We start from the raw sequence: 13,141 nt of genomic DNA on the forward strand, positions 1-13,141 counted from the left end.
GCCTGTCTGTACAGCTCCAGGTGTGCAACTTCCCTCCTCCCTAATTTATTTAATTACTAGCGTATCTCATGGGCTCTGCTGTGGAAGTAGGATGCAGTCCCACAAGATCAGCTGTTGTGTGCACTTGGTTTCTGTTCCTCAGGGTGACAGATTGGTGTGTGTGAGAGAGCTGGCTTGCCTGGCTGGCAGGCTCCCTGCTCCTCCAGAGCCTTTGCTGCAGGCTGGGCTTACCAGACTAAAAAACCAGGCCTTACACTAAAACCAGAGGGCAGGTGCCTTGTGCTGTGGCTGTTCACACAAATCTGTGCATGAGCTCATTGCTGTGAATTCTGCTTTCAGTTCTGTTTCTCTTCTATTCCCTTTTCTTTCTGTCTGTGCCACAGAGGTGCTTTCCACAGGCTGCCTGCTGCTCCCCTGGTCCTGCTGTCCAGCAAAGTCACCCAAAGGCTCTGGTAGCTGCACTGGCTTAGAGACAGGTTTGGTTTGAGTGCCTGGTTCTGCTCCCAGGAGATCAGTGGGGATTTGGCCATTGTGGAATATTAAACTTAGCCCTTGCAGACTGAGAGGCTGTTCAGGTCCTCTTGATTTCTTCATTTTCAGTTTGTTTATCACACCAAACAGTGATACACGAGTCTGTATCATCTTCTGGGGCAATTTTGAGGTTCATTATGCATTGCAGCAGAAGATGGCTCAACAGAGACGAGTCTCTTTCCCTTAGAACAACTGAAAATGTTCTTTTTCTTTAACCTGCCATTTACCTGTCAATGGTACAGATGGTTGGAAAGTCATTATTGCAATGAAAGCCCTAAATATTAAAGCCTCTCTGCTTCTGAGGCAGTTATTTTGCTCATTAATCAATAGAGCCTGGCTACTGCCTTACTTGTTAGTATTTTACAAATAATTTAAGTCTTTCAACTTTCATATAATCTGACAGTCTCAGTTATTTTTTGAAGCACCCCCTCACTGGCTGTTTAAATCCACCTCCAGCAAGCTGTGCTCCCTGCCATGGCTGCCTCCTCCCCTGGGAATCACTGCCTCTCAGCCCAGCAAGTGACAGCAAGCCATGGCACTTCTTCCTCCTCTTCTTCCTCCTCCTCTCCCCTGCTCATGTTCAGCCCCAGGAGCTGCTCTCTCCATGGCACAGGTCCTGCACTGACCCTCAGGGGATCCCCTTGTGTGAGCTGCTGTTGTCTGTGCCCACCTCAAGCTGTAGCACCAAGTACTCTTACAGGTGCTGCTTTGCCATGGGATTTGTGGGCATCAGCTTTCCCTGTGCAGCATGCAGGTTGCATTTGGGGTATTTCCTGCACTCTTGATGGTGACTGGAAGAAGGGGTTGGAGTAGGCAGGCTCTGAGGTCTGAGTTGGTGTCAGCTGAGAGCAACTTTAGAATTGAGTTTTTGTTCTCCCCTGACACCTGAGATGGGGTGCCCATGTTGTCCAGGCTGTGTGTGCATATTGACATGCCAAAATCCTTCACATTGCTGTCCCTAGGGTCCCTTGGAAGTGAGGCAAAGCACCCACTAAGGCTGGTGGTCACACAGCAGGACTGGACTTGGGCTCTCTGCCCACACCAACCTCCTCCATCCTCCAATCCCTCACTGCCACCATGTCAGGAGCTGGGATCAGGCTGGCACAGTGGCAGGGTCCTTCCCCCACAGGGCTTTTGTGTCCCTTGTCACAAGGGCAAATGGGATTTGTTATAATCTAAACTCAGGTTGTCACCAGAGCCTGTGAGGAGCTGGGTGCTGGGATGTGCTGCTTTGTGGTCACTTGGGGCTGTTGCAGAGATGGTGAGTCACAGCACCTGGCATCACTGAAAGCAAAAGCTGTGGGATATGTGGGCTGAGTGCCTCTCATTGCTTGTTCCTCATGCTTTCCCAGCTGTAATTTGCAAAATAAAAGCAGCTCTGATGCTCATACACTGAAAAACAGCTTTAAGAGATTAAAGCAGAAGTGAATGTAGTCTAGCAGCAGGAGCTGATGGCCACAAGTCTTGCTGAACCTCTACTATGGAACACAATAAAACACAGCAGCCAAACCTGTCTTACCAAAGTCATTTGTAGCCAGGGCTTGAGTACAAAGGAGCACAACTTCTCTTCAGTTCTTTGGTGTTGTCCCCACCAAAGACATGGTTAACATGTGCCAACAGAGCTGCACTCAGATAATGCTCTGGCAGGGCTCCTGTTTCACCTGCATTATCTGGAGTGTTTAATGTTAATATTACTCTCACTTAGATAGATTTGGCATTCCTCAGTTTTCTTGTTACAGAAATTTCCTTAAGCAGAAACTTTTTTCTTCAGAGTAATTTTTGGTTGATTATTGCTTATATATGCAATTAGTGTAATTGCATCTGATTATGCAAATGTATTTAACCATATAATTAGAACACGGAGGGATGAAATATAATGCAGTTGGGAAATCTTTTGTAAAACTTTGCAGGCTCAGGACTGTGCACAAGGTGATTGTTATCTCTTGAATTGTAGGTTGGTAGACTGGAGATTTTGGTTCATCATCCTGGCTAGTTTCAAAACTTATTTTAAATATGGTATTAATTGCTCTTAAAAGTGGTTACATGGCCTTCATGGTGTGTAGCTTCTGTTTTTTACATGATAATATCAGGAGATCACTGCTGAGCTCAGCCTGTGTATCACATGTGCATGTATACTTTACATCCAGGGTCATGAAAACCTCAGTCCTTTATCAGATCAAAACCCCAGATTCTGCCTTCAGATGGGGCCTCTCAGGGAGTAGAGAGGGGAGCAGGACAAGCACAGAGTTGTGCACCTTGGATTGCTTGTTGTCTGTAGCTCAGGGGCAGAACTGGCCCCAAAATCCCTTTGGAAGGCACCCTGCCTTGAACAGGACTGAGAGGGAGGAGGAGGTAGAATGCTGCATTTTCCAGCCTGTGGTCTGGAGATGTTTGTTGTCATTTAAGAAGTCTGTCAGGAAAAGGGGTCTGAACTTGCTTTTCAGACTTCTCACACAGTGCTTGAATTGCAGAAGCTGCTGTTCTTTCTCATTCCCTGGTTGCTGCTAAAGCTGTGCAAGGAGCTTCACACAAATCATCAAAGTACCTCACTTCAAATCTGATTTTCAGCTGTGGCACAACAGCCAGGCTCACTGCCAAGAGCTGTGGAGAGAAGAGGGACTGGATGATTACAGCAGGATTGAGTGATTTCTCAGCAAGGTGTGCTTGTCTGTGCCCTGAAACAAGAGCCTAGTGAGCCCTAGGACAAAGCAAACATATGGGGTGTAAGCAAAAAGCACCAACAGTATGTTCTTATTTATCATTTAGGTTGTGTTCATGTCTTCTGCTTCTAGTCAGAAATTAGTACCCAAAGTGATTACTGCCCCTTCCTGGGGAGGACACAGTGCAAATGAGCAGTGTACCCCTGTCTTCATTATCTCTGCAAAGACTGCAGGGATTTGCTTCTTTTCAGCTTCACAGAGATGCAGCTTCTTATTGTCCTTTGCCTCTTAGTTTGGGCTGCCTTTTGGCCAGCAATGTCTGAAACTGGTTTCAGACAAGAATGCCAAGAAGCTCATTGGCTTCTCCAAGGCCTGATTCCTGGCAGCAGCAGTGTGAGTGGAGATGGGCAGGAGGCAAGCTCACCTTCAGGTGCCCTGCTTGGTGTGCCAGGGGTGGTCAGAGCTGAAATGTATGCCAACATGCTCTGAATTTAATTACTGCAGGAAAAATGAACCCTTTGGCTGCTCTCCCACCATAGCAGTGAGACCCATAAATGGCTGGTGCATTATATCTGAAGTTCCATGTGTTGCAAACTGCTTGTGGGGTTTGTGGCAGCTCGGATGTTGCTCCAGTGCATGGCTGTGGGACCCAAGTTCCCCTCAAACTTCTCCAGACCAAAGGTGTGGACATTGAGATGCTCGAGCGCGTCCAGAGGAGGGCTACAAGGCTGGTGAGGGGCTTGGAACACAAGCCCTGTGAGGAACATTTGAAGGAGCTGGGGTTGTTTATCCTGGAGAAGAGGAGGCTCAGAGGTGACCTTGTTGCTCTCCACAACTCCCTGAAGGGAGGCTGCAGACAGGTGGGGTTGGTCTCTTCCACCGGGCAGCACTGACAGAACAAGAGGACACAGTCTCAAGCTACGTCAGGGAAGGTACAGGTTGGATATTAGGAAAAAAATTTTCACTGAAAGAATAGTAAAGTACTGGAATTGTCTTCCCAGGGAAGTGGTGGAATCACCATCTCTGGATGTGTTTAAAAAAGACTGGACATGGCACTTGGTGCTATAGTCTAGGTGAGGTGTTAGGGCATAGGTTGGACTTGATGACCTTAGAGGTCTCTTCCAACCTCATTATTGTGTGATTCTGTATTGGGGTGAGCTGGCTGGGCTTGGGGCTACAGGTGTACCTCCCACATGTATAAAAAGTCGATGGGGTCAGGGTGGGTGGTGTGGAATTATCTCCCTCATACCAGGGTAGCAGTGCTCGGGGAAGTCCTGCAGAACTGGGAGCACAGGAGACACTCCAGGATGGAAATACTCCTAATCTGTGTTGCTTGGTGTGAGGAGACAGCTTTGCTCTGGAAGGGACTTGCTGACCTGATACTTCTAAAGTGTCATCCGAGGAGCTGTCCAGGACCTGGCAGCCCAGCCCAGGACATGCTGCTGCTCTCCTCACAGGCAGTTTCTGCTGCTGCTGACAGCTGTCAGAGCAGATTCTTCACCGTGGCCATGCTGCTGGGGGCAATGTCTGAAGGAAACACACAGGACAGGGCTGGGTGTGTGTTGTCCTGTTCTTTTGAGAGTTTTAAAGATCTTCTGAAAGTTTCTCCAATTGTCACACTATGACACAAAATAACTCACACACGGATGCTAGATGTAAAAGGGGAAAAGAAAAGAACTCAGAGTGATTTTATTTTCTGACTCCGTAATGTATACAATAGCAAAAGTGACAGTGGATTGGAGGGTGAAACTGCCACCTCTCCAACCACACTGCTCAAACCAACAGTCCATCAATTCTCTCCACCCACAAAGAAGAATGCAAAACAATCATTGTTTATATGAACAGTGTGAGAAAATTCAGTAGAAATATGTAAACATCAGAAGGCATAAGAGCCTTTTAGAACAACTTTAAAACTCTCAAAAGAACAGGGTGACAGGTGTGCTGCCAGCTCTGCCCCAGGCAGGAAGGGGGTTCCTGGGGGGGCCTCACCTGAGCTGATGGATGCTGATGATGGGGATGACAGTCTTAAGCTGCACCAAGGGAAATATAGGTTGGATATTAGGAAAAAGTTTTTTATAGAAAGAGTGATAAAGTGCTGGAATGGCTGCCCAGGGAGGTGGTGCAGTCACCATCCCTGGGTGTGTTTAAACAAAGCCTGGATGTGGCACTGGGTGCCAGGGTTTAGTTGAGGCATTTGGGCTGGGTTGGACTCAATGGTCTTGAAGGTCTCTTCCAACCCAGGGATTCTGTGAATTCTGTGTGAATTCTGTGACATCCCCTCTGCAGGCAGCCAGTCCTGGAGCATGGATCATTGCACTGACTGGAGAACCTGGCCTGATCCCTGACCTTGCTGGGGGATAGTGAAGCACTGAGTGAAGCTGCTGTGATCTTTGGGAGCTCTCTCTGTGACAGTGCCTGTGGGTCTCGTGTGGTCAGGAGTAGCTAAAGGATGTGCCTGCAGGGAGGGTCTCAGGGTGACATCCCTGATGGGGGATGCCAGCCATGAGCACTTGCAGCCTCTGACTGAGCAGCAGCAGAATCTGCCTGAACCCTTCCTGTGCAAATGTTCATTACAGTAGTTATTCACTGGGATTCTTTTCCTGCAATGACCTTAGCACAGGGCAGGTGTGTTCTCAGGGACACAAAGGAGAAGCAGCACCATTCCTCTTAACCTGGAACTGCAACAAAGCCATAAAGTCAATGTTTTTTACAGTCTCTAGCAAATTTAGGAAATGAAACTGGGTTTGCTGTGGCTCAGGGCCTTTTAGCCTCCCCATCCTTCCTGATAGGAACATTTCTAGTTAGCCATGAGGATGGAGCAGGCAGTAAACTACATTTACATTTTTTTTATTTTTCAAACAATGATTTGGAATACTTTATTGAGCAGCAAAATGAATTGCATCTTCTCATCTCCCACTCCCACATAAAATACAGAGAGGTTTTCTCTGGGATCATGTTCCTTTCAAAAGGGTTTTTTGTACCATTCTCTGCTCAGTGCCAGTCTGGGAAACATATGCAGCCGTTTGATAAATATATTGTGAAAATCATGGTTGAAGTGGCAATCTGCCTGCAGCAGAGGAATAGCTACAGGGAAAAATGGTAAATAAGATATCTGTAAGTAAATTAATTTTGCTCATATAAGCTTGTTTGCAGTTTTGGTTCCTGTCTGCAGCATTATCCTCTGCTCTACAGCAGGTGTTCAGTGTTGTGGGGGATCAGCAGGGACAGCAAAGCTCTGCAGGAGCTGGGAGATGGTGGTGGTAGAAGTTCTGTTTGCTGGGATTTCCCATCACAGCAAGGTATGGTTGTGCCACAGCCTGAAAAACTGCAAATCCACCATTGATTTAGCCTTGCAGAAATGAATAGTTGCCTTTTGTACTGAGTTTATGCACTCAGAGGCTGGGCTGCACATAACTGATTTGCTTATTCAGAAATCTTTTCTTTCCAATACAGTTTTGGAGGATTTATCAGTGAAAACGAATCCTTCAAAACAGCAGAACTTGAAACAAAGCCCAGCTCTACAGATGAACAATTATTTTATTTAAAGTCTGCTTTTAGCAGCACTGTATTATTTTTTTCAGCAATGTATGGGTCTGTTTTTGTTTTGATGGGATGAACTGATTTATGGGGTTTATCATCAGTTTATCTAGTTCAGTTGTCAGTTAGCTGAGGATTTATTTTGCTGTGGGTTAGAACTGAGCAAGTTTGCTTCAACTTTTGAGGGGGAGACACCCTGGGTGCCTGGTCTGGGTGCTGAGGAGCTGCTCAGGTGACTGACACAAGCATCACTGTTTGCTGGGCTGCTCTTCCCAGGCCTTTCTTCCTGCTGGCTGAGCAGCATGAGAATCCCAAATGTTCAGTCCAGGTGGGTGGTTTCTGGGCTTTCACACCCATCCACACAGCAACATGGGCAGATTCTTCTTTCCCCTTGCTCCCACAGAGGGGGAAAACCTCATGGCAGGAGGAGGGAAGAAGGTGAAGGAGCTGCAGGCTTCAGCTGCAGATTCATTTTCCTCTTGGTGCTGCCTGGGGGTGAGGTGAGCTGTGACTGTCCAGGGGCTAAAGCTGCATCAAGGAAAGGTGGTTTGTTTCTCTGTAGGCAGAAGAAACAGCTTTCAGCACAGGTGGCCTGGAGGTTTCCTCCTATCCTTTGGGCAAGTCGGGTTAAATGGTGGAAGCATTTTTGCTCCCTCCTTGCCTTCATTTAAAATGACTTCTGTGATGTACCAGCCTGCCAGGAGAGCTGCAGCCCAGCCCTGGCAGCGGCTAACGACAGCAGGGATGGGGCTGGTGCAGAGCAGCCCTGGGAAGCCCTGACCCACAGGCAGGGCTGGAGACTGACTGTGCCTCCCTGGGCTGAGGAGATGACCTTCCCCTAGAGCCAAGCATGCAGGCATCTCCCACGTGTGTCAGTGGGAAATGTGCTGCTCCCCAGGCTCTGCAGAGCAGGGAAAGCCTCTGCAGAGGAACTGGGGTGACTGCAGGCTTGCAGTAGCCCTGACCTGATGTTCCTTGTTTAGCTCAGGAGCTCTCCACACTTCCCAAAGGCATTTTGCAGACAGCAAATCCTTGGTGGGCTTCCCACAAATGGGTTTTGCAGGGTCACTTCTGGCTTGCTGGTTTGCAGCCTGGCTTTGGGGCTTTGGAGAGCAGGGAAGTCTGGCAGAGGGGAGGCTCCTGCTGCTTCCCCCCGGGTTTGTGGGACCACGTGCAGTGTGTGCTGGGCTGAGCCCCACTGAACCCCTCCCTCACTGCTGAGAGCCACCCCCAGTGCCTGCACCCTGGCTCCAAAGGGGATTTGTGCTTTGGGATTGACATGTTTAAATATAGTTTTAATAGAAGCTTTTAAAGCTGATCTCACCATTTCATTACTGTTTTGAGTGAGTGACACTTCTGTCAATTAGTTTCAGGCAAGCCTGCAGAAAAGACAGGAGGGGGGAAAGGAGGTGAACAGGGGGATGTGGAGAGGAACATCTTAGATTTGGATATTCCCTTTCTGTGACACCGAGTGCCCAGCTTGTCTCCCTGTGACTGGCACATGACCTAGGGTGAAGCCTCCAGTCAAGATCTTAATCTGGTTTTCTCATTGATATAAAAGGTTGCTTGAGCTTGGCTGCCAGGGGGGACTCAGGAGGCCAACCCTGTGCAGCAGAGTTCACTGTAGTGTGTTTAACTGAGCGTTGCTGGGCAGCTTTGAGCCCAGCTCAACCTGTGCTCCTTGACAAGGGTTGTGAGTGTTCCCAGGCTGATGCTGGATGGGGCTCACCCCCAGCCTCTCCTCATGTAAATGAAATGTAGCTGCAAGTGTCACCTGGCTTGCAGGGGTTTTATGCACAACCTGCTTTGAATACAGAGAACCACAGGTTGCAATAATTCAGGGTTAAGCCTACTCTGGAATTCACTGGATGCAGGCTAGGATGCTGTGAGTGAAGTACTCCTCCACTATCCCCAGAAGCTGGGCACAGGGATGAAATGATGCAGTGCTGCATCTTCAGAGGCAATTAAATGTTGACAGCCATGTGCTGCAGAGGATCATTTCCTGCTCTGCACTGTGCTGGGAAGACTGAAGTCTGTTTTAAATTGAGACTGAAATTAGCATCCAGGAAACAGCGATTTTATGCAGCAGTTTTAGCTTTGTATTACACTTCTGTGTTCTGTAGGTCTTTTCCTGAGGAAAAGCTGGTTCCCACCACATTTTAATCATTAAGTATTGTTGATTTGCAAATCACTATAGCCTTTATATACAGTGGGCAGCAAGATTAACATGTGTTTGCACACAGACTGCAACTGTGTAGGGCCAGGGGCGACCCTGGAACTGGATTTGCTTTTAAATTCTGCTTTTGCTGACCATGTTGCACATGGCAGTGTGGAAGTCACCAGGCTTGGCCGTTCTGTGACACTCTTTAAGGCCCTACAGGGCAGCACAGAGACTACTGCGGAGCCCTGAATGGCTGTGGAGTTGTTGTTGTGCCTGTTGGGTTTCAGTACATGCCAGAAGCTCTTGTCTCCTATAAATAAGAACTCAAGAGGTTGAAAGTTCGACCCTTGGCCCTCAGCTGTTGGGATGCTTCTCCCACTATTGTAAGCTCTGTGGGTCTGGCTACAGAAGGAAAAGTTCTCTTTAGCTGTGTCACTTGTTACACATCAGATAAAATTTCATTTTTATCTCTTTGCTGTCTAGCTCAATGCCTGGGTTTGCCTTTTAATCTGAGTGTTTGTACCTTGTTTACAGCCTGCCAGTGTTTTGCCTTCACTTTCTTGCATGCTGGAAGAAGGCAGAAATGACTGGTTATATTTGTGTTGAGTAAACATTTCTATTCAGTTTACCTCTGTTTGTGATTCCTCTCAGGTATTTCATGGAGCCTTTGAGCACTAACATCACTGCTCTCTGTGTGACCATTTGAGAGCAAACAAGCTGGACACAGCCATGGGGGACTCTCCAGCAAATGTCGTGGATGGAGGCATGGACACACAGACTGAACTGGTGGAGAGGGTGGCAGCCATAGATGTGTCTGTTGTCCCAGACAGAAGGGACCAAAATGGTGAAGACAACCCTGAAGAAAATGACACAGTATTTTCTGATAACATAAAGGACATCCAAAGAAATGGAGTCAGCAGTGATGTGGCAATCAATGAATTTCTGCCTTCCCAGCAGTCAGAAGATGCTCACTTGAGGCATGTTCCCAAGAGACCTCTAACCAGACCTGGTCTATCAAGTAGGAAGCTGTCCCTTCAGGAAAGATCATCAGGAGGTTATTTGGCTTCTAGCAACACTCCAGGTTGTGGTCCTTATGCCACAGGGCCATCCCCACGTATAATCAGGAGACCAACAATAGAGTCCAATCGGGTCTCCATATCAGACTCTGAGGTAGGCATGTTCTCCCCTACAGCTGAGGTGTTGAGGTAAGGTAAGTCTTTCTCAGGTGCTAATGGGAGCCTTCAGTTTTCTGGAGTAGTAGCACGTTATTTCAAAGTGGGGGAAAAAAAAATTCCTGGAACCAGGGATGATATAGCTTGGAATTGGAGAGCTCTGCTGGGTGTAGCCCTGGCCCTGACATTTGGCTCCTTTGGCCCTCACCTGCCTGGGGTAGTCTTGCTAAGGGACCATGACCCCTGTGCCATGGTAGCATGCAGGAAGTCTTTCAGGGTGTTCAGAGAAAGGGCTGTGGCCAAATGACTTTGCTCTTGTGTCCCTGCTGTAGGTGCCCTTTGGGAATTCACCAGTCACAGCAGCTTTGCTGATGGTATTTTATGGATTTAAACTTCTGGAGATTATGTATCTACTATTGTGTTTTGCCATAATTGAAGGCATGATTTAATTTTATAAAGAGCTTAAATGCCTGGCTCCTGTCAGGGTTTTCTTTTCTCTTTAAAGCATTTGTAACAGTAGTGGTAAGGGAGGGCTGTGACCTTGCTCTCCTTCAGAGGGGTGTCTGGGTGGCTGTGGTTGTTCTGCAGCTGCTCTCCTGGTCCCAGACCTGCCCTGGGCTGTGACATGCTGTCAGTGTTCGAGTGTCTTGATGGAAGTGCTGATGGTTGCAATTCCCAGTGCTGGATGTGCTGTGGTGGGGAGCAGAGGGGTGGGGAGCAGAGGGGTGTTCAGACCACGCTGCCCAGTGTCATGACCTAGATGCCTGCAGTGACACAGGGACCCCCCCCAAACCACTGGAGGTTAGACTCCTGCCAGTGTGGGTCCAAGGAACCTGGAGCTAAACCTCTGTGTGGCTTGGTGTTTCCCTTTTGAGAAGTGGGTGTTTTCCCCTTGCACATCTGAGAGGGTGGTGGTGCACACCAAATCAGTTGTCCTCTGGGGAGTTGTGCAAGCCACATCAGCTGTGGGACGAGTGGTGCATCCCCTGCTGATAAGAGGATTCATGCAGAAGGTGCACTGCAGAGACTGCAGCTTCTTTGACAGCAGCCATATGCTTTAACAAGGGAGGCAGGGAGGGAAAGGATCCAGTTCTTGGAAGCAGGACGTGACTTGAGTGCCAGCTCTCCCATCCTGCAGTGCTGCGTCTGTGCCAGGAGTGAGGCTTTTCTGAAATCTTTCAACATAACTGCAGTCAAGTGTGACTGGCACATTCCCATCTGCAAGCAAATTCAAAGTCCTCCATCCTCTTCCACAGCATCTGCATCCTGGGGAGCAAGGGTTACTGCCTGGGGGTGGGGTGGGCAGTGTTTAAAATGCAGATGTGGAGCCCTTGTGGCCCTGCTCCTGCAGCAGCTCTTTACACAGCGCTGCCTTTTTCATGGTCACTTGGATATCACTGAGAGAGCTCTGCTGTGGTGCAGCCCAGCTGTGCCACAGAGCTGTGCCTGGTGGAAACCATCACTCATATTAATGGGGAATGGCTGTGGGAAGAGTGGGAAGGGAACCTGGGCGAGCTGGGAACATTCTGGGGTGAGTGCTTGCCCTCACAGAGGTGCTCTCAGGAGCTGTGCTGCTCCTTCCCACCTTATAGGGATAGCATCTGTACCCCGTAAGGAACAGAAGGATTAGGAAAACACATGTTTGGATACAGGGTAAAATTTGAGTCTGGGCACTGAATGGTGAGCTGTGTGTGACAGCCAGGTGAGTGTGCAGCCTGCACACAGCCCTGCTCCAGTGTCCAGGGTCACCACTGCTTCTGCCAAGTGGCTGTTAAGGGGTTGTTGTGTTGGTGGCTGTGAGAGGCACTGCCAGTCCCAATCCCAGCTGTGCAGCTGAGAGAGACAGCAGGGAACTCTGACAGAACCAGAGAGTAGGTCTTCTGTTCTCTCTCAGGGATTCTAAAAGTTACCAGGGTCTCCATGCTGAGGCTTTTGGTCCTATTGGGGATGAAATCAGCCTGTAATGAGAAATACAATCATGGTGCTGCTGGGTGTCTGGTGGTCACTCTGATATGCAGACCCCCAGTGAGCAGCAGGACTGGTGGGTCACTGACAAGATCCAGGTCACCAGGCCCAGCATTGCCCTGACCTGCCTGCAAATGGCTCCTTGTTCTAGGCAAGCTGCACATTTGTATTCCAGTCTGTGCCTCTCACCTGCTTAAAGCCATTTGGGAGTTGGTTCTTTCCCCTTGCTTTGGGTTTCTAGCATCCTCAGCCAGTGCCTTTCAGTTGAATTATTAAAGAAATATGGATATTGATCTAGTACTGATATCCAACTGTGACGGACAAAAACTCTCTAACAGTTTAAAGTTAGAAAGTGTATGTTCATTGCGGCGCCGGGCAGCGTGTGGGATAGCTCCCAAATACACACCGCACCTTTCAGATGATTACAGAGTCCTTTTATCCACGCAAGAATTGAATATCCAAATACAAATACATATTCATAATTTGGTACATCCCATTTCTCGCTCCGTATGCTAATCATTCCCAAAGCTATTAAGCATGCGTAGTTTGTTCCTTGAAATGGGTCGGTGGTCCCTTTCATGGGGAGGGGCCCCAAAATGAGGAAGTAAATGAAGTCTTCCTCATTTTGACTTTTCTATCTTTTCAATGAAAATATGACAAATGAACCTTGGTAGAACTCCCATTCCCTGTCTTCAGTTGGTTTCAGAACAGAGGAGGCCCACAATTGTCTTATGTTCCTAAAAGCTATTTGTCAGTTTTTATATTCTTCATTACAAGCCCAGCTAACTAAACATTGTGTTGACAAGCAATCAATTATGAGTTAACTACTAACTCTTAACTTCATCAAGGCCTACTCATTTATTTTAATTAACTCTAGTAAGGCTTATCCTAACTAAAATCTTAGCTCCTCTAAAATCTTTAAATCCCTTAAAGTTTATGTTTCAAAGTAGCAGAACATCCATTGCTCCAGCTCATGGCCACTGCCCAGGTCAGTTAGAGACTGTGCAGAGATGAAGTTCAGGAGCACTCAGGCTTTATCAGTACCCATGTGCAGGCACTGTCTGTCAGGAGCAGGGATGGGTGACACAGCTGCATATCACAATTTCCTGTTGTGC

At 48.0% G+C, this 13,141-nt stretch overlaps 1 protein-coding gene across 1 annotated transcript in view; it reads left to right on the forward strand.

The window, feature by feature from the left end:
- Positions 1–13,141, forward strand: part of CAMKK1 (calcium/calmodulin dependent protein kinase kinase 1) — a 96,731-nt gene that overhangs the window by 29,857 nt on the left and 53,733 nt on the right. The window contains exon 2 of the mRNA XM_053995713.1: positions 9,541–10,059. Coding sequence (XP_053851688.1) covers positions 9,619–10,059 — 441 coding nt within the window. The 5' untranslated portion in view covers positions 9,541–9,618. The remainder of the gene's footprint in view (positions 1–9,540; positions 10,060–13,141) is intronic.

The sequence above is a fragment of the Vidua macroura genome, chromosome 20 (assembly GCF_024509145.1).
Source record: "Vidua macroura isolate BioBank_ID:100142 chromosome 20, ASM2450914v1, whole genome shotgun sequence".
Taxonomy (NCBI): domain Eukaryota; kingdom Metazoa; phylum Chordata; class Aves; order Passeriformes; family Viduidae; genus Vidua; species Vidua macroura.